General features: G+C 43.4%; 1 protein-coding gene across 1 annotated transcript in view; it reads right to left on the bottom strand.

Moving 5' to 3' along the window:
* The window catches only part of LOC134443095 (uncharacterized), a 51,422-nt gene that overhangs the window by 20,581 nt on the left and 9,783 nt on the right, over positions 1-21,058 (bottom strand). Inside the window, exon 4 of the mRNA XM_063193030.1 lies at positions 18,388-19,092. Coding sequence (XP_063049100.1) covers positions 18,388-19,092 — 705 coding nt within the window. The remainder of the gene's footprint in view (positions 1-18,387; positions 19,093-21,058) is intronic.

Raw genomic sequence — 21,058 nt, 5'->3', positions numbered from 1 at the left:
AACAACACAGGCCATATATCGTCAGGAAACATGTTGTATTAAGTTAGGCTACTTAAAGAAATGCAACACTTAATTTTGATTAAGTTAAATATTTCCGTAGCTCTTTTTGATCGTGCAGCAGCGCGTGCCCGCCTACAATCAAACCTCGAAATGAACCTCAGTTAGTTCTCACTGCTACGTAACGCGCACGTTTTTCGTTTTATTTTGTGGTTTGACATTTTGTCAAGAGCGAGAATGAATGCAGAGGCTAAAATGGAGCATGATTTCTGCTTATGCAGGCGGTAATTTTACAATATAGCATATAGCATTATAACATTAATGTGGGAAGAAATAATGCTGCCTTCTGCCTCAACGTTCGTCCGACTTCGGGCATCTCCCTACAAGCGATTCCGGGCTGATTTATAGGCAGGCGGAGCATCTCGTGCGCGCTCTCTCTCTCTCTCTCTCGCTCTCTGCTCTGCTCCATTTTACAATATAGCCTAACATTAATGTGGGAAGAAATAATGCTGCCTAATATTCTGCCTCAACGTTCGTCCGACTTCGGGCACCTCCCTACAAGCGATTCCAGGCTGGTTTATAGGCAGGCGGAGCATCTCGTGCGCTCTCTCTCTCTCGCTCTCTCTCTCTCTCTGCTCCAACGTCAAACTCCACTCGCAATACATCGCGCATGCATGAATAAAAAAAAATCTTGACACGTTTATAAAAGCCGTCATGGTTTGTTGTTCATTTGTCCTTCACCTTCCGATGTTTGCCCAAGTTTTTCGTCTCACGCACGGAGGTTGCTCAGGCAACGGATAACAACAGCGTGCTGGTTGGAAGGAGCATTTTATATGAGAAAGGGGTGAATAATAATAATAATAATAATAATAAATTTTATTTTTGAGCGCCTTTCAAGATACCCAAGGACACTTTACAATCAAAACAAATACATAACAGTAGGGAAAGTAAAACAAAGCTTCAGTGAATTAACAATAGGAGAGTAATTAAAATGCAAAAATAAAATAGAAATAAAAGTACAATAAAGATAAATGTTTTCAAGTAAGAAAAAGAAGTAGAATGCATTTGAAAATAAAATAAAATGAGGGGAAAAAAATAAAAAATAAAAAATAAAATAATAATAGTATGTAAAATTAAAAATAAACTGATGATTAAAATAAAGTGGAAGTGCCTGTCACTGAAGTGGAAAAGCAGAAATGAAAAGGTGTGTCTTCAGCTTAGATTTAAAAGTAGATAGTGTGGAACACTGACGAAGAGACAGTGGGAGTGAATTCCAAAGTTTGGGGCCAACAACACTAAATGCCCTGTCGCCCATGGTGCGCAGGTGTGTGGAGGGAACTGTAAGGAGGAGTGAGTCAGTGGAGCGTAGTGTGCGAGTGGGATTGTATGGGGTGAGGAGACTTGTGATGTAGGAGGGTGCAAGGTTGTGCTGGGCCTTGTATACAAGGAGGAGAATTTTGAAATGGATACGTGAATGGATAGGAAGCCAGTGTAATTGATAGAGGATAGGGGTAATGTGATGCCAGGGTCTGGTGTGTGTGAGTAATCTAGCTGCTGAGTTCTGAATGTATTGTAGACGGTTAATCAATTTAGTAGGGAGACCAGTGAGAAGGGCATTGCAATAATCTAATCTGGAGGTTACGAAAGCGTGGATGAGGGTCTCAGCAGAGGTAGGGGTAAGAGAAGGGCGGAGTCTGGAGATGGTTTTAAGGTGGAAAAATGCAGTTTTGGTGAGGTGTTTGATATGGGATTCAAAGGAGAGCGAAGAGTCGATGATGACGCCCAGATTTCTTACTTCAGAGGAAGTGGAGGTAAAATAGTCAGGGATAGAGAACTGAGAAAGGTTTATCTTTTTAAGTAATGATGGAGTGGCGATGATGATGGCTTCGGTTTTGTTTTGATTAAGTTTAAGAAAATTTTGGGTCATCCAATTACTAATTTCATTTAGGCAGGTTGTTAAGTTAGCGAGGGGGAGTGGATGGGAGGGTTTGGTGTGAATGTAAATTTGGGTGTCATCTGCATAACAATGAAAATTTAGACCATGTTTTCGGAGTATGTTACCAAGGGGAAGAATATAAATGATGAAGAGTAGGGGGCCTAGAACTGAGCCTTGAGGAACACCATGTGTGAGGACTGAATTTGGAGACCGGAAATCACCAATAGAGACAAACTGCTCTCTTCCAGTTAGATAGGACCTGAACCAGGAGAGTGCAGTACCAGTGATGCCCAGTAGGGTTTCCAGCCTTGTGAGAAGGACGTTGTGGCAGACTGTGTCAAAAGCAGCTGTTAAATCAAGTAGCAGGAGGATACTGAAATGGCCTGAATCCGCAGCTAACAAAAGGTCGTTTACGACCTTGACTAGTGCAGTTTCAGTGCTATGCTTAGCCCTGAACCCAGACTGCAGTTCCTCCCATAGGCTAAATGATGTCATGTGTTCTTGAAGCTGTAAGGCCACAGTACGCTCTAGCAGCTTGGAGATGAAGGGAAGGTTTGAGATGGGACGGTAGTTTTTAAAATCATCCGCTGCAGCTCCAGTTTTTTTGAGGACAGGTGTGATGGCTGCAATCTTTAGGGAGTTTGGAACTATGCCTGTCAGGAGAGAGGTGTTAATGATGTTAGTAAGGAGGGGACTGAGAACTGGTAGACAGGCCTTGACAAGAGAGGAGGGCATAGGGTCCAGGAGACAGGTGGTAGGCCTGGCTTTCGTGGCAAGATCACAGACAGTTTCAATATTAACGGGAGAGAAGGAGGAAAATATTTGAGGAGGTGTCTGAAGAGAAGGGCTGTCATTTAGAGTGGGGGAGGGGAGAGACTGTAGTTGACTGTAAATGGTGTTGATTTTGTTATTAAAATAGTTCAAGAACTCACAGCAGAGATCAGTTGAAGGGGTAAGTGGGAAGGGTTGGGATGGTTTGAGGATATTGTTAACAGTGGAGAAGAGTGCTCTGGGATTGCCCTGGCCTGTACTGATAATAGAGCTGTAATACGAGGACTTGGCCTTGTTTAGGGCTTCCTTGTATGCTAGGACATGGTCCTTAAAAGCAAGCGCATGAACAGTAAGCCCAGTCTTTTTACTGAGACGTTCAAGCCTACGGCCAGCTGCCTTCATTTCCCTAAGCTCAGAATTAAACCAAGGAGCAGAGTGAGAAAATGAGACAACACTCGTTTTCAGGGGGGCAAGTTTGTCAAGTGTAGAGGAGAGGTTAGAGTTATATGATGACACAAGATCATCAGAGCACAGACTGGGAGGTAACACTGACAGCTGAGATTGTAAAAGCTCTGTTAACTCAGTTATGTTGATGTTTTTAGTATTACGGTATGTGATGGAGCGAAGGGGGTGGCGGTGGTGCTGAGGAACAGGGATAGCAAGATGGAAAAGAACAGCTATGTGATCAGAGATTGACAGATTTTTAGGCATTATGTTATATGGTGATGTACCACTGGAGCACACAAGATCCAGTGTGTGACCTTTGGAGTGTGTAGGGAAATGTATGTGCTGGGTAAAGTCAAAGCAGTTTAAAGCATTTAAGAATTGAATGGCAAAGTTACAGTTATGAGATTCAACATGAATGTTGAAGTCACCAAAAACCAGGATGGAGGAGTACTTGGGACATACATAAGAGAGCAGCTCAGTAAATTCACTAATAAAGACAGATGATGCCTTAGGGGGTCTATAGACAAGTAATAAGAGTAAAGGTTGGCTCCCAGTGAACCCTACAGCCAGACATTCAAAAGATGCAAATAGCTGCAGCGGCACAGACACAACATTAAAATCAGAGCGGTGAATAACAGCCAGACCTCCCCCGCGCCCTGAGAGGCGGGGCTTCTCAATAAAAGAATAGCCAGGAGGTGAAGCTTCATTTAACGACATGTAATCATGAGGAAGTTGCCAGGTTTCTGTCAGACACATGAAGTCCAAAGCCATATCTGTAATTGCATCATTAATAAATGGTCCTTTGTTATTGAGGGACCGAACATTTAAAAGAGCAAAGGACGAGAGTGTGGCAGACCCAAGATTAGAAGAGGGCTCCGAAAGTTTTACACTACACAAATTGTCCACATTTACAGAACGAGCAAGCGACTTACGAGAGACTCTGTTGTTGCATTTAGTCCGATGATTTCGAATGCCAGGGTGGTGGTGGCGCAATTCAAGGTTCAGTTTCGAAATCACACGTGAATCCGTAATTGCCAATGGATCAGAATGAAACGCTCCAGTGGACCGTGACTGGGCCGTCAGAGACGAGATAGTCACATGAGCAGGCACATCTGCACCACCACCATCCAGATGCTGGACAGGAAGAGACGGATGAAACGCTCCTCTGGACAATAGACATCGGCCGACAGGAGCAGTCGCAGACGTGACGATGGATGTAGGGGATACAGTCTCCGCGTCGTTACCCCCCAGTTGCTGGCCAGCAGGAGCAGACGAAGACAAGCCGACGGAAGGGGCAGACACAGTCTCTGAATTTCTGCCATGATGGTCGGCAGGAGCAGTCCAGGAAGAGACGAACGGATAGTCTGTGTTGGCCAGACCACTGAATGGAACTGTTACTCGAACGTGTGCGCCCTTTTTGGTCTTTTTAAGCGCATATGCAAACTCTTGCCTGTATGTTGCCTGTTGTGTTCTACACTGAGGGTAACAACTTTAAAAGGTCACATCGCGATNCTGTGAGGAAGCTTCGCGATAGGGGTTCGTGGGTCTGTGTACCGCGATCCCTCGGTTCGATGCAATATCGTTACAGCCTTACTGTAGGTAAGTATCAAAATAAAAGGCAGGCTTAATAATAGTATTTTCCCCACTAGAAACATACCNCAAGGTGGCGCTAAAACCCCCAAAAGTTCCAAGTGCCATGACACTCCCCGTCTGGTATTGTGAGATACTACTACAATTTCAATCTATATAAACATTTCAATTACAGTCTCTGAACACAGTCACAAATTTGCTTTGGAGACTTTGGAGAGGTTGCAGCATCATAAAACACATAGAACACATAGGACACATGACACCAACAGAGAAAAACAAACAACAGTACAACAATAGAGTTCACTCACAAGAAAACAGTGCACATGTTCAGAAGCACTGGATGTCCTAACCCACTGCGCTTGACCCATCAAGTCCATACATGCCCCCCTTGTAGCAGCATAAGGTCTTCGGATCTGTAACTGCTGAAGATTGCTGAGAGAATCTATCCATGTTTTCCATTCAGCTTCCCTGTCTGCAGGAAGAGGATAGTTCCAATCCAAAGCCTTACTTGAGAGCTCTCTGAGCAGCATCTTTCCCTGGATTGTGACTGGTGCAGCAAACCCCAGCGGATCGAACAGTCCATTGATGGTGGCTAGGTCACCTCTCCGTGTGTATGGTTTGACTGTGTCTGCCACTTGGAAGGTGAAAGTGTCTCTGGTTAAGTCCCACCTCAGGCCTAGGCTTCGCTGAATAGGTGTTGAATCAGAATCTAGGTTGTAGCCCGTGAGCCAGTGGGGTTCACTGGTACCACTTGGGGGGGCAAATTCTCACTATATTTTTCTGAAAGCTATGTGTCTCTGGAGTATATTCATGTATGATAGCAAGCTGGATCTCATAGCTTTGTGGTTTTACAGCCTCTTTAGTAAATACACCATTTGAAGAAAGAAATTAAAATCGCCTAAATTAGAATGTCTCTTAAGCCACTTCTGGCTGTTATATTAGCCTTCTGGAGTGGTTTAAATACCATTATTAATTCAGATAAATATTCTACTTCATAGTTCCATCATCAGAATGACCATTTTAATTAATATGTTGAAATAAAATATTATAATATGGCAATTTATGCTCCCGATCATACATAATTGCATCACTTCTAATAATGTCAATAGCTTTTGGTACAGGTGGTATGACAAATTCTCACTATATTTTCCTGAAACCCAAGTGTCTCTGGAGTATACCTCTGTATGATAGCAAGTTGCATCTCATAGCCTTTTGATTTCACAGCCTTTCAAAGATTAAGGGGAAAAAACGATTTTCTAAAAAGTGACTATTTTTTAGTTGAACCACTAACAACAAGCCATAGAAGGTCCTAATCATCATCAGTAATATTTCTAATGTCGTCCTTAATGTTGACAGATATTCACTTCATGAAAATTCTGCATACCATAGCTGATAAGTTTTAGCCCATTTTCCAATAATTAAAAAGGAGTCACATACTGCACAAGGAGTCACATACTGCAGACACATGTTTTAAAATAAAATATGTAATTTGCTATTAATAGCTTATGGTACAGTTGGTTAGGCAAATTGCCACTATATCTTTCTGAAAGGTATTTCTGGAGTATATTGCTGTATGACTAAGTCAGAGCTCAGCTTTGTGGGTTCACGGCCTCTTTTATACATGCACCATTTGAAAAGATTGACAAAACTAGCCTAACTTTTAAAAAAATACTCTCATGCCTCTTTTCCACTGGCGTTTTTCTGGTAGGCCTACAGCTCGACACAGCGCGACTTGGCCGCCACTTTTTGCTTTTAGAATAGGCACGACACAGCTCAATCGTAAAGCAAAAAGTGGCGGCCTAGTGGAGCTGTGTCGAGCTGTAGGCCTACCAGAAACACGGCAGTGGAAAAGAGGCATTAGACCACAGTCTGGGCATTACATTAGCTTGTTGGAGGGTGGAGTCACAACTTCAAACAAATGTTTCACATCATTCAAATAGTCACCATACAAATAGTCACCATTCAAATAGAGAATTTTGTTAGTAGTTCAGTGGTTTTGAACATTAATATCATTCTGTATTTCATTTACAGAAAATGTAATGACAAGAGTTGATGGGGAATGTAGTTTACATATTGTTGTCATAAAATTCAATGAGTCTAAGTCATTGCCATGTAAGCTACCATAAAAAGCAGCAGTGTTTTATTGTCAATACTACAAACCCAGTTACAAAAAAGGTGAGGCGCTTGAATTCTTAATAAATAGGACTTAATAAAAACCTTCAAACCACACATACCGTACATTATACACTGATTTCTGTGTTTATTTGTGTTGAAGTATACACAGTACATTTTTACACTTAAATAGAGTCAATCTCAAACCCCAGTGTTCAAATGTATTCCTGCACAGGCATTACTTGACACCAAAAGAGCAACATTTAACTCTGATTCAGAATTCTTTCTAAGTATAGTGTAGAGGTACACTCCATGAATAGTATATTCAGCAGTTTATATTTCATGGGACTTAATTTACACTGTTGTCTGTGTTTATTTCTGTAAAACTAAAGCATTTATTCCAACAGGGACTGTAACCAATACCCTGTCAATAACTTTGTCACTTTGGATAAAAGTGTTAACTAAGTGTAATTGTACCGAAAGGGAGTTGCCCAACCAGGACTCAACCTCTGACCTTTTGTGGTTGTAAACTGAAGCTCTGACGGCTACACTAAAGAGCCACACTCATTGGCATGACAGTCAGAACACAGGCACAACCTACAACATTACTTCACCCACAACCCATTACTCCACCCATTACTCCATCACACTGCCTTCCCCTTCGGGAAGCACACCCATGGTGAAGCACACTGGGCAGCTGACCATCATTCTTCGCTCATCCAGTGTGCCCCATCATCTATGCTTCACCCATCACTGGGGTCCCTCACACTGGAGTCACCAATCCTGGGGGTTCCTCACATAGAATTGTGGCTCACACAATGGGTATGCTTCTGATGGCCTCATGGTAGCCATCCCACTTCTGACACCATTTGTAGCAAAGAGGAGTAGAGTTGCCCAGGCAAGACTCAAACCCAGACCGCCTGGGGTGGTAAACTGGGCCTCTGACCGCTACACTTAGGAGCCAGGGTCATTAATGTGACAGTCAGAACACACCCACAACCCTAGTGATGGTTACGCCATCACAGTAATGTAATGCAATGTAACCAGTGATGGGCAAAATCGACTTACTAGTTACAATGCAGTGCCATATAAATTACTAGTTTTTTCCCTTTCCACTTCAGCGAGGTGATTGGCTGGTTGAAAAATCCCCTGGTTGAATGAATGCCTTTTTCCATCAACAAAATGATTCACTTTAATGTGATGTGCATCAAGAAGTTAGTGTGACACATATGATGCAAAAGTCTTTATATCGCTCTACTGCTCTGAGAGAGATATATATATATTTAGGAAATGTTTTTAGAATTTTAGCTTTTATTACTGAAGTAGCCTATTTAGTCACAAATGTCAATTGAATTTGAACATTTGCCTTGAAACAGTATTACTTCAAAATATTTGGAAATTCCTCAACAAGCCTTTGAACAAATTAATGGTTGGGCCCAACTTGTAGGGCACCTTAGCCTACACACCATTTCAGACCTGCTCATAACAGTTCAGTGCATTTCATTTGCAGAGCAGAACTTTCAATGCCCAAAGCATTGATCTCGAGACATGTTGAGAAACGAAAGATAAAACAAATAAATCAGATTGCAGTTTGAGAATGCACAAAGAAAAACACCTTAACCAAAGTAAGATCCATGAAGAAATATATACTAACCAGACCAGAGTCTAGTGTGGATGAGCTTGACTGGACTGATCAGAGTCCTGACCTCAACCCTTGGAATGATAGAGCGGTGACAACCAGGCGGCCTAACATCATCATTACTAGTACTTTATATGACCTCACAAATGAGCTCCTGGTCCTGGTTATGCAAATAGGAAATCATGTATCTATTTTGTATATTACTGAAAATGGAGTTTATATTGTATACCAAATGTAGAGTATCAAGGATTACCAGGTATCACAGGAAGACAAAATGTGCAGGATAATAATAAGTCACCAGTACACGCCGCCAGATGAGTAGTGAATGTGTGTGCAGAATAGAGCCCACTCAACCCAGTCAATCAGGTTCATGTCCTTAGGTGTAAAATGTGGCCCTGTGATAACGATCTCTGATACCTGTCTCTCCTGCCAATGGGAGGAAGATGTCTGCAGGCCCCTTTGGTGAAAATAGTGGTCAGGGACGGACTGGACAGTCTGGCATTTGGGCACATGCCAGAAGGGCCGCGGCCTTTTAGATAACCTTCGCGGCCCTTCCAATGCTCGTTGCGGCCCCATAATCATACGTCTGAGATCTATGAAGCAAATATCACGCTGCATGCGTTCAAAGTTCTATTCATACAGCGTTCTTTAGTCATCGTTTCGCTATTTATACCACTGACACTGCCATACATTACACACGGACGGTGGCATATTGATGGGTGGGTCTCATTATGTTTCATGTTGTATTTTTCCTGAATATATATTCCAATGATGTAAAAGTGTTCAAAATAATACAAAAAAAAAAACTATAGCCTACCTATTTCTATTTTGCTTTTGTTTGAGACAACTGTAGTAAAGCATTGCTTTGTGGGATTTTTTTTTATTTACGTTCGGTTCCCGCCATAAGAAAAAGAACGTAGGCCTAAAGATTCATCAACATTCTGAAGCTTGTTGTAGAGAAAAACTGACGGTAGATGTCGCGACGCGAATGGACAATTATAGCTATTAAGAAAAATTAATGAAGGTCCAGGAAGAGGAGGAATTAAACGAAAGAAGGGGGAGCGGCAATGGAAATTGATAGCACATTTGACTTGACTTGTGGAGGTGTTTGGTGGTCACTACGCGGTGAGATGCTGCCATCTTGTGGTCTTTTCAGGTATTTTCTTAATCAGTTCAGTCCTCCGTTTCCCTAGTGACTGAAGATAAACTTCCTGTGGGCATTGCGGTGTGTGGCGGACAAGAAGTGTCCCATAAATTCAAGGTTGTTGTCACTGAAAACACGGTGTTCTGTTCGAATCTATGTCTTAGTATCTATTATGCCAGCTTCTTGGCTTGCTTGGAAGAAGACCATGAAGAAGTGTGTTGTTTTGTCTCTGCAATCGCCAAGAAATCACAAGGCCATTCACACATGGAATAGCACGCAGAGCTCTCTCGCCCACACAAATATGGATATTAGAAGATGTGTTGCACCGCCCCCGACGCTACGAATAAGACCAGGTAGGGCTGAAGGATTTCCATTAATAATCATTGTTTGTGTCCGCCGTGACACTTTTTTTTTATTTCACGTAAGGTCGCCAGTCCGTGGCTAGTCTCGCTACTAGCCAAGGTGATGTGATCTGTAAACCTTTTTAGCTTGTGGTAATCTGGGGGCTGTTGTAGTTTTTTCTTATTCGTACTGTAAGCTTATTCTTAACTTCATGACTTGGTAATGGGCTCTCGAATTGGTGGCTTGTCTTGCTGAAATACATTTTAGTAGCCATATCGATGTAGCCTACGGTATGTTGTTTTGCGTTCAGCTCTGGACTGGTTAGCATAGAAGTTGGACTGACTCCCACTCATAGTCTTGTCATCATATAGCTGGGCCACGTGTAGGATGCACCATGCACCTAGTTCTAGTAGGATCAGGATGCACCTTGTGTTTACCAATGTGTTTTCATGTGGTGCGCGGTCACCAAGTTGTTGCAACTTCCGCGAAGTGGTGTGTGTGTGTGTCTCTCTCTCACTCTCTCTCTGTCTGTGTGTGCGTGGGGGGGGGGCGCTACTGGGAGGTCTTGGGGCCGCGGGGCCGCGTTGTGTGTCAAAATGCCAGGGCCGTTTCTCTATCCCAGTCCGTCACTGATGGTGGTGATGGTTGAAGAGTAGCATGCTCAGGGTCCTCCTTTCAGCTATTGTTGCGTCTCCAGATGCGCACCATGTATCTCCTCTCATCATGGCGGCGCTCGAATGAGCAGCGACCTGAGAGTTCTTGTACAGTGTATTCTTAAACGCAATTTCGTTGTCAAAATTCGTTTTGGTCAATGACAAATAAAAGCTCTTCATTCTTGATCATGTCCATTCCCTCCTATACACTTCATAATTGTTGTGTCATGCTGTGCAGTGAGCGAATTTCTGCATGTAGCATGACTCTGAGTTGTAGATGTCTGGTGGTGTACAGAAGGGATAAATAATACTGGGGAATGTAGAGTTCCCCTTTGTGCACCAGTGATACTGACCACAACCTCTGATATTAGGTCTCCCATTCTGACAAACTGCCATAGTAGTTTAACAGGCCAGGCCACACACCCACCCTCAGCAGTTAATCTCCACTCCCACATTCTCCTGGTAGGCAATGTGTCATAGCATTGACAATGTCACAGTTTGTTTACTATGAAGAGGGCATTAAAATCTGATGAACCAGTTTTTGTTTTACTGATGCCAGGTAAAGTCAGAAAATATAACCATCTTCAAGAATCTATAAGTTTGCATATTCTGGAAGGGGCACAGTATTAGATTATCATTTGTTATCCTGTAAATGTATCTGAGATTAAAATATATTTAAGAACTTTGTCAGGTTAATTGTGGACTATATATATTTGTTCTGATTTGTTCATTCAATCAAATGGTTTTGGAGAGGAAAGAAACATGTCAATGTTTTGTCTACGAACCTATTTCCATGCAATGCTACTTTCATATTAGAGAATAGGTACATAATTGTACTTCTATTTGTTCGGACAGAAGTGAATTCATTTTTATTTTTTTTTCATTTTAATTTCATTAATCATATAATGTGTTGGATTGCACTACAAAAGTATAACTATTTCTAATTTATACCCATATGGCTTTATTCTTACTTCAGCTCACTGGTGAAAAATGTACATGAATTCACAACACTATAGATTATGACACCATGTATCTACAGTATGTGGCTCCAACAAATGATTGGAAAATGGGCTAAAATTCATCAGCTTTGGTATGTATAATTTCCATGTAGTGAATATCTGTCAACACCAAGGACAACATTATAATTATTATTGATGATGCTTGGGACCTTCTATGGCTTGTTGTTAGTGGTTCAACTGAAAAATAGTCACTTTTTAGAAAATCGTTTTTTCCCTTTATCTTTGAAAGGCTGTGAAATCAAAAGGTTAAGGCAAAGGCAACTTTCTATCATACAGAGGTATACTCCAGAGACACATGGGTTTCAAGAAAATGCAGTGAGAATTTGTCATAACACCTGTACCAAAAGCTATTGACATTATTAGAAGTGATGCAATTATGTATGATTGGGAGCATAAATTGCCATATTATAATATTTTATTTCAACATATTAATTAAAATGGTCATTCTGATGGTGGAACTATGAAGTAGAATATTTATCTGAATTAATAATGGTATTTAAACCACTCCAGAAGGCTGATATAACAGCCAGAAGTGGCTTAAGAGACATTTTAATTTAGGCGATTTTAATTTTTTTCTTCAAATGGTGTATTTACTAAATAGGCTGTAAAACCACAAAGCTATGAGATCCAGCTTGCTATCATACATGAATATACTCCAGAGACACATAGCTTTCAGAAAAATATAGTGAGAATTTGCCCCCCCAAGTGGTACCAACAACCCTCTTTTTGGGCTCTCGGCTCACGGGCTATTGAGTTCCTTGAGCCCTTTGGCGCGGTCGTTGACTGGAAATACTTCCATTACTTCCTTGCTGTTGGATGCCACTTTGTGGAGACGAATGTTGGATATGGCAAGCATCTTCTGTGTCCGTTTCAACAGATCGATGGTTTCGCTAGCTGTGGGTCTTGACAGAAGCCCATCATCCACATAGAACTCTCTTTCTATGAAGCAGCAGCGTGCATCTGAGCCAAATTCCTCTTCGCTGTGAGCTGCAGCGCGCCAAAGTCCTTATATGGCAACTGATGGAGAAGGGCTGTTGCCGAATACATGAACCTTCATGCGATACTCACAGAGGTCTTTGGCTGGATCATTGTGCTCGTGCCAGAAAAAACGCAGGAAATCTCGATGGTCCTCCCTGACAACGAAGCTGTGAAACATCTGTTCGATGTCCACTTCACTGCAATGGCTTCACGTCTGAACCGCAACAAGACGCCAACCAAGCTGTTGTTCAGGTCGGGTCCAGACGGCAGGACGTCATTCAGTGAAACACCATGACTCTTCGCACTTGAGTCAAAGACCACCCTGATTTGGCCAGGTTTCAGCGGGTGGTAAACTCCAAAGATGGGAAAGTACCAGCACTCTTTCCCAGCTGGGAGTGGAGGAGCCTGCTCAGCATGGTCACGATCAAAGATGTTCTGCATGAAGGTGACAAAGTGCTTCTTCATTTCAGGTCTTTTCTCCAGAGTGCGTTGAACAGAAGCCAGCCGTGTGAGTGCCTGGTCGCGACTGTGAGGTAGGCGTTCGCGAGGTGTTCTGAATGGAAGTGGGGCAACCCAGCTGTTTGAATTGTCCATGAACATCTCTTTATCCATTAGCTCTAGGAACAGTCTGTCTTCCACAGAAAGTCCTATCTTGTCTTTGGTTGTTTCAAAGATTGTGCTTCCTAACGTGCATTCAAACAATCTGTAAATGTCTGCAACGGCTGTCTGTTCAGACAGAGACCCAAACTTCTCCTTGACATGAAGCCTGTTAGGACAGGGGCTGAAGAAGGAAGGGCGTTTGTTCTCGAGGTTGTTGGTGTGGTACGTTTGAATGGCTGCAGGTCTGTGAGTGCTCCCTAAGCAGACGTCACCTACAATTACTATACCCATCCCAGGTCCACTCTCTGCGCATATGGAGCATCATGTGGACCGTTCCGCTGCTCTTTCACTTTGTGGACTCTGAGTAGGTCCCGACCAAGCAACAGGAGGATCTTGGCCTCAGGATCCAGTGGTGGGATGGAGTGAGCTATGGACTTGAGGTGAGGGTGGTGCAAAGCCGTTTCAGGAGTTGGGATCTCAGCAGCGCTTCAGAGGATGCGGCTTCTTATGAAGGGGACATTGCTTCTCATCATCACCAGCTTTGTGGCCTGAAACTTCCCTCTTTTCTCTCTCTTGTGATATGTCTGTTTTGTGGGCAGACACTAGACTCCTTTGTGGTTTCTTAGCAGCGGAGCCTTGCTTTAGGTATTCCATGTTACCAGTTTGCACCCTGAAACCTGGATCGTTGCGTGCTCGTGCCTCATCACTGACGACCTCACAAAAGAAAGAGAATGGAGGGAAGGTTACGCCATGTTTGGCCTTGTACTTGAAGCCCTGCTGAAGCTACCGCTCTGGGAGGTTGTATGGTAACTTCTCCACTATAGGAGCAACACCACATGCAGTGTCCAAGTAGCTCAGGCCAGGGAGATAGCCTTCTAGCTTAGCGGCTTCTAACTCGTGAAGTAGGTCGCTGAGTTCTCTCAGCTTCACAGGATCCTTGTTGGTGACCTTTGGGAAGTTTGTGAGCCTGTCGAAGAGTGACTTCTCGATGATCTCTGGGGAACCAAAGCATTCTTCCAAGCGTTCCCAAGCCTTGGCCAATCCAGTAGAGGGGTTACCTACATGCACTGCTCTTATCCTCCTGACATGCTGTGCAGATTCTCGCCCTAAACACTTAATTAGGAGGTCCAGCTCTTCACTGGCGCTGAGGTGTAGCCCAACGATGGCGTTGAGGAACGATGATTTCCACGCCCAATAGTTCTCAGGTGAATCATCGAACTGTGAGAGGCCGGAGGTAATCAGATCTCTGCGTGCCAGGTATCTAGCTACGTCGCTAATGTCTGGACTGCCATCTACTGGCTGTTGAGAAACACCTTTGAGAGGTGAGAACTCTCCTGCACCAGCAATAGGTTGCCATGGAGATGTGCGATTTGGTGTAGTCTTGGTGGGTTGCGGTACTGATCTGGTAAGATTGGGTTTTTTTAGAGGAATGAGCTTTAACTGCGAACTCAGTAAGGCGCTGTCTTGGGGGAGACTCGGGTTTCAGCACATGAATTATTGGTGATATGGGTTGTTCGTGTTGCTTAACATTTTCTGTTAACTGTTGCTGAACATATTGACGTGTTCTCTCTTCCTTTTCTTCTAGGAGTGATGTGTCGTCAACCTCTTCAAGCTCCTCTGCTGCTTCAAGCGCATTAGCTTCTACTTCTGCGGCTATCACCTCCTGTTCATGTCTGAGTTCGTTTAATCTAGCTTCAATTTGTGCCTTCTCAATCAGAATATCTGACTCCTTTTTAGAAAATTCAGCTCTTACGCGAGCTGCCTCCAATTTAGCATGAGTTGCAGCTTTGGCTCTGCTAGATGATGTTTTGTTTGATTTGACTGATGCAAATTTACTGGAAGATGCATGAGCGACTGACTTGGTTTCCATAGTAGAATGTGGTGCTGTTTCCTGAGCTGCTGTGGTGGGTGCTACTTTGGGGTGTTGAGATGGCTCTTCAACTGCTGTGTTCTCATCCATCATTCAGATGTGAAGCAAGCCGGGTGTGAGCAGTGGTGAAGATGATGAGAAGTTGAAGATTACTCTCCTTGAGTAGTTCTGTGCCGCTGTGCTGGATGCTTTTTTACTGTTCTGTCCTCATCAGACGGCCATTTACTTTAGAGTTCTCAACGGGTCGGGTCAGCCCGACGGGCCCTTTGGGTTCGGGCCGGGTTCGGGTCGAAAATATAAGCATATGGCTCGGGTCGGTTCGGTCCGCGGGCTCAATCTTTTCCGCCCAGTGAAAAAAAAAAAAAGTTCTGCTGTTTACCGTGAATCATGGCGAATTTCCCCTTGATGGGTCAGTAAAGACCTAGAATCTATCTATCTAAATATAGGCCTGCGTAACGAAGGTCTGGCAGGCTGCTGCATGCAACCTTGCGCAGTGCTTAATTTGTAAATCACAAGGTACCAGAACGCAAAACAAAAATAACATCACAGCGATGATGAGTTGGAAAGAGGTCCCGGAACGCACAGAAAAACTACATTGGCTACAATTACGCAAACTAATAAAAACGGGAAAAAGTTCTTAGATGCAATTTTAACGATATTGAGTCCCATGTCAGCTCATGGAACCATACTTTTGTTTCTTAATACAAGGGACGGTTGGCAATCCAATGACTATTTTAAACAACAGCCATAGTAGGCCTAGCATATTAAATGCTGTAATGACAACAACCAATATTTTTAGTTTGATCGCTAACTTTATTGCTTAGTAGTCTCAGCAAATGCAGTGCATGGAAATTATGTTTTCCCCATGAGGTGAAACGAAACCGAAGCGGTCTTCTACATAGGCTATACTAGAAAGGACAGTGGCTTTCCAATTAGGTTATCCTTTCCACGTATTCACACAACGTTGGCATATGCGTACTACACGTTAAATCCACGCTTTGTTGGCGACTTTGTTGCATATAATTTGGCTAATCCGCATGTGCTGTTGCGATATGCCACTTCACTATTTAAATGGCTCGTGCACCGATGGTAAGCGAGCGGCACCGAAGGTTGGCTTTTCACACTGACTGTCTGCTCGCGCTGCGGTCTGGTTGAAAATCCCCTCAGCAAATGTTTTATTTGGAGCGTGTAGGCCCTGTTTGAATGAAATATCACCTTGTCTTTGCTGTTTTCGTGCTCAAATTGACTTTTAAGAAACTGTCGGGTCTTGGGGCACACACACGCGGAGCGCTGGCCAGCCGAGGAAGATCTCATCCTCTCACCTAGGTTATCTGTCTTTTTTGCTACATGGCTGATCAATGCACCAACCGTAGCCCAGGTGCCACTAGAAATTAGTATGTCCAAAAACTTGTGTGCCGACCAAAATTTTATGAAACTTTTAAACAATGTTTGGCACAGCCAGGCTTTCCATCTCATCCACGCATATGAACAAACAAGGAGGGAGGGGCAACTTCACGTAGCCTACATTTAATCAGATACACGGGGTGGAAATGTAGTAAGCCTACATTTAGAAGTCAAAACAAAAGGTGGATAGATTGTTGTTGCCGTGAAGAGGCGGTTATTGAAATCGCGCTGTGGATGATTCTGCTTAAATAGCAAGAACTTTCCCCATTTCATATTATGTTTCTATTGTGGAAAATATCTTTTCACTAGGTTTTTAAGTGGGTTATGCAATTTACTGCGCATAAGTGCCCTTAAAGACCCACCACAACCCGTCATTCTCCATAGGATAACGTCGGGAAACTCGACCCCCGACTTCGGGCCTCGGGCCGGGTTCGGTTATATAATTCTAGTGATGTGTCGGGTAACATCGGGCTCGGGCTTTAAAAGCCACGGCCGGGTAGGGTCGGGTTGACATTTTCAGGCCCGTTGAGAACTCTAATTTACTTGACTAGACAAACAGCTAACAATGGAACGATGGAAGGAATTTAAGCAAAGCCTGAAAAGGGGCAAGAATGTCCTTCAAGGATGAGCAGGTCTTCACCTTGGCTTGGTCAGCTTCAACTGAAGTAATGACTTTGCAATTCTAGCTAGATTTGACATCACAGGAAGTTACATCAACTGAAGGTAAGTATCAAAATAAAAGGCAGGCTTAATAATTAGTATTTTCCCCACTAGAAACATACCACAAGGTGGCGCTAAAACCCCCAAAAGTTCCAAGTGCCATGACAGTGTGTGTGTGTGTGTGTGTGTGTGTGTGTGTGTGTGTGTGTGTGTGTGTGTGTGTGTGTGTGTGTGTGTGTGTGTGTCTGTCTCTCTGTCTGTCTGTCTGTCTGTCTGTGTGTCTGAGAGAGAGAGAGAGAGAGAGAGAGAGAGAGAGAGAGAGAGAATGAACATGTGTGCGTATGTGTATGTGTGTGTGTGTGTGTGTGTGTGGGGGGGGGGTATTCACAAACTAAAAAGGGTAGAAAGGGTAGCTGCTAAGGACCCCCACCCCGACCGCAAAAGAAGATTGGCGACACCGCGTTTGTTTGCTATGCGCCCAAGAGATGGAACGCCCTCCCCATCGAGATCCAATCAGCCAGCTCCGTCGACTCCTTCAAGAAGCAGCTGAAGACCCACCTTTTCATCCTTGCCAACTCCTAGCTGCCTAGGTGTCACAGTGTCCCAGCTGCCGCAGCGTCTTTACTGCTCACAACCAGCCCTGGCAGGGGGCTCCCCTAGGTGGCCGCTGGTCTCTGCCTGAGGTTTTTTCCTGGCTATAGTTTTTTTTTCCTCAGACCTCGTTGAGCTTTTTCCCCCCTACAAACTATGAATCAAGCGAAAGGGAGTTTTTCCTCACCCCTGATGCCACCAGGGACCGCATCTGAGCGCCCAATTTCAGTGTGACTTATGCTAGACCCAGCCACTATGGACCTTTCGCATCTAAGAATCCTGGCCCTAACCTACGTTGACCTTATGACTCTACAATCTCTTTCTATCTCTTCTTCCTCTGCCTTCCTGCTATCTCTGCCTCTCCTCTCTTCCTCTCCTTTTAAATCCATCTCTAACAACTGTGTTTTTTTTCTCATTTGTTAAGTACTTTGAGTTGCATCCCTTGTATGATACAGTGCTATACAAATACAATTATTATTATTATTATTAAATTATTATTAAAGTATAGTTACGTGTCTCTGTGTGTGTGTGTGTGTGTATGTGTGTGTGTGTGTGTGTGTGTGTGTGTGTGTGTGTGTGTGTTAGGGACACACAGACAGAGGGAAAGGAGGGAGTATTACTGAAAATGTCTCACCTGCTGATGATCTTAGAGAGTCTCTCTGTTTCTTCACCTTTGTCTTCCTCTCCTCTGCTTTTTTCTTTTCCTCATTCTTCCTATTCATCAATCCATTTATGATCTTTGCATCAAAGTCTACATGATGACCTCTGTTTCCTGCCACCATCTCTTCTATCTTCTCCAGCAGCTCTGTCACCTGGCCACCATCACTCTTCTCATTGTCTACAACATGGTACCTGTTCCCACATTTCTCTACAACCCACTGCAGAGCCTCTCCTCCACTCTCAATATGCTGTTCAATGCTTGCGTTTCCTAGCCTGTCCCCAAATGTGAACAGCACTATAGTGTGATTCCAGACACTTTCACCCAGAAGCTCCAGGTGGTCCTGTACTGCTCTTCTGTGTTTCTCTGTGAATGTCTGACTCACATTAATGACTAGTACTAGAGCATGGGGTCCTGGAGGACACAGACACACACATAGAATGATCTCTCCTTTATCACATTCAGGAGTTTTCTCTACAGTGTAGTTTTCCCACCATCCTGGTGCCTCCACTACAGTGATGTGTCTGCCTGCTGTTTCTCCTTCTCTCTTCACACACTCAGCTGTTCTCCCTGCAGTACCAAACTCCTGTCTGCCCAGGATGGTGTTTCCTGATGAACTCTTCCCCTGAAGTCGTCCTCCCAGCAGCACGATCCTCATGTCAGACATGTGAGGAACACCACCTGAGTAAAAAATGGTAAGAGCAAAGTTTAAAAATATTGAATATAAATGAATGATGAATGTAATGCTCAGAATAGTATACTGTATCTCACACTGTGTCTGTGTGTGAACAAAACATGCTTTTCATTTGTTTAGCCAAAGTTGGTGTGGTGTTGTAACAACTGTTTGATTGTTATTGTTCGAAACATCAACAAGCCTGAAACCCAAAAGAATAATGTATGTATCTGTGGTTGGGGGAGGGTGTTCTCTCCCCTTACTGTGTGTAGATGTGTTTTAAGATGTTTGTTATTTGCCAATGTAGAGATGTAAAGAAGGGGATAGGCCTATTACTAATGCCAAATGTCTGTTCACTGCAATCCACCTAACAAACATAACCTGTGTGTGTGTGTGTGTGTGTGTGTGTGTGTGTGTGTGTGTGTGTGTGTGTGTGTGTGTGTGTGTATTGATCACTGTGGTGCCACTTATCTAGTTCATGCCTGAGTATCTTTGCAACTGATACATTTGTGTCTATGGAAACTCAATTTTGAATTGTGGGCACAAATAAAGAAGTAAAGTTTCAGTCCCTCCAGGATTTTGCACTGGGATTTTGTGATTTTTGCGGTCAAAATGTCTGATTTTGTGGCGGCATTTTCTCATTTTTTGCAAAGATTTTGCGGCATTTTCTCATTTTTTGCAAAGATTTTGCACCCCTTTCTGGGTTTTTTTGGTAACTGAAAACCACAATCAGTCTATAGCAGGCTTAAGAGAGAGAGACAAAAGAGACAGAGATTCAGAAACACACTTCCTATATAATAGAATAATAAAATATTGACAATAATAAAAGATTGTCAAAAACTGCCAGAGCGTCTTATAAGCCAGTGCGTCCAATGTGTACAAAAAATCATGGCCGCGACACTCATAAATCTCTGTCGATATTTTAGAACGACTTCGGGGGAAAACGGGACTGTGCGTTATGAAAAAATACTTGTGGGTATAGCCTACCAGTAGGCGAATGAAGAGCGTCGCGGGGTAGGCTACAGTAGCTAGGTTGTATGCAAGCGTTACAATGTCACCTGTTGGAAGACGCATCTCTCTCTCTCTCTCTCTCTCTCTCTCTCTCTCTCTCTCTCTCTCTCTCTCTCTCTCTCTCTCTCTCTCGTGCTCGTATTGCACGCTGTTGCATATTATTTGCTTGATGCAAAGTTGTGATGGCATACACGCTCTCGTTGACATGGTTGTGTGCATGGTTGCATGGATTCGCAAGACTTTATTGCAATAACACAGTGAAAGCGTGTAAGGGCCGTTCACTTCCTATCCACACCTCCGAATCCTTTGCGATGGGCACTACAGTGATTGTTATCAGAAGGCTTGTGCCTACGCATAGACATAGACCCTTAAATTACAAACATAGCGAACATTGAAAAAAGATCAGACAACGACCGTCGGGTAGCATGCTCATGAAAGCGACAGGGGAGAGTGGAGAAGTTGCTAAAAAATGTAGGCTAACGTAAGATGTTTGCTACTGTGCGACAGCACCGCCACTATTTCATGACTGCATACACTTCTTCGTCATGGATAAATGGGCAACAATACTTTTTCCAGCCAGGATTGCACTGAAGAGTAGGCTACTGCTGTTAAAAAAAAAAGGTCACGGGTGTCCGACGCCTGCGTGTTAGTGAGGGAGGGGAGGCGAGAGACGCGGAGCAGCTGAGATGAGGGTCGACTTGCGAAATAGCAGGCAATTATTTTTTCAATGTTTCAGTGACATAGGTCTAATAACAAAAATGCTTCCTATTGGTTTTCGTCTCCGGTGGTATTGTAGTCACATTTTTATTTTTTGACGAAAATATAAATCAATAAACTCCACAGAATGTTGAAGGGGACAAAGGGGAAAATTTTGCGGGAAAAATGCGGCTTTACAGGAATTACGTGGCATCGTGAAATTATGCGGAATATCATTGAATTTGCATGAATCCACGCGATCGCTGA

This window comes from Engraulis encrasicolus, unplaced genomic scaffold (assembly GCF_034702125.1).
Source record: "Engraulis encrasicolus isolate BLACKSEA-1 unplaced genomic scaffold, IST_EnEncr_1.0 scaffold_28_np1212, whole genome shotgun sequence".
In the NCBI taxonomy this organism is placed as follows: Eukaryota; Metazoa; Chordata; class Actinopteri; order Clupeiformes; family Engraulidae; genus Engraulis; species Engraulis encrasicolus.
Note: the sequence above shows the minus strand (reverse complement) of the source record. Positions and strands in the feature narration are given on the sequence as shown.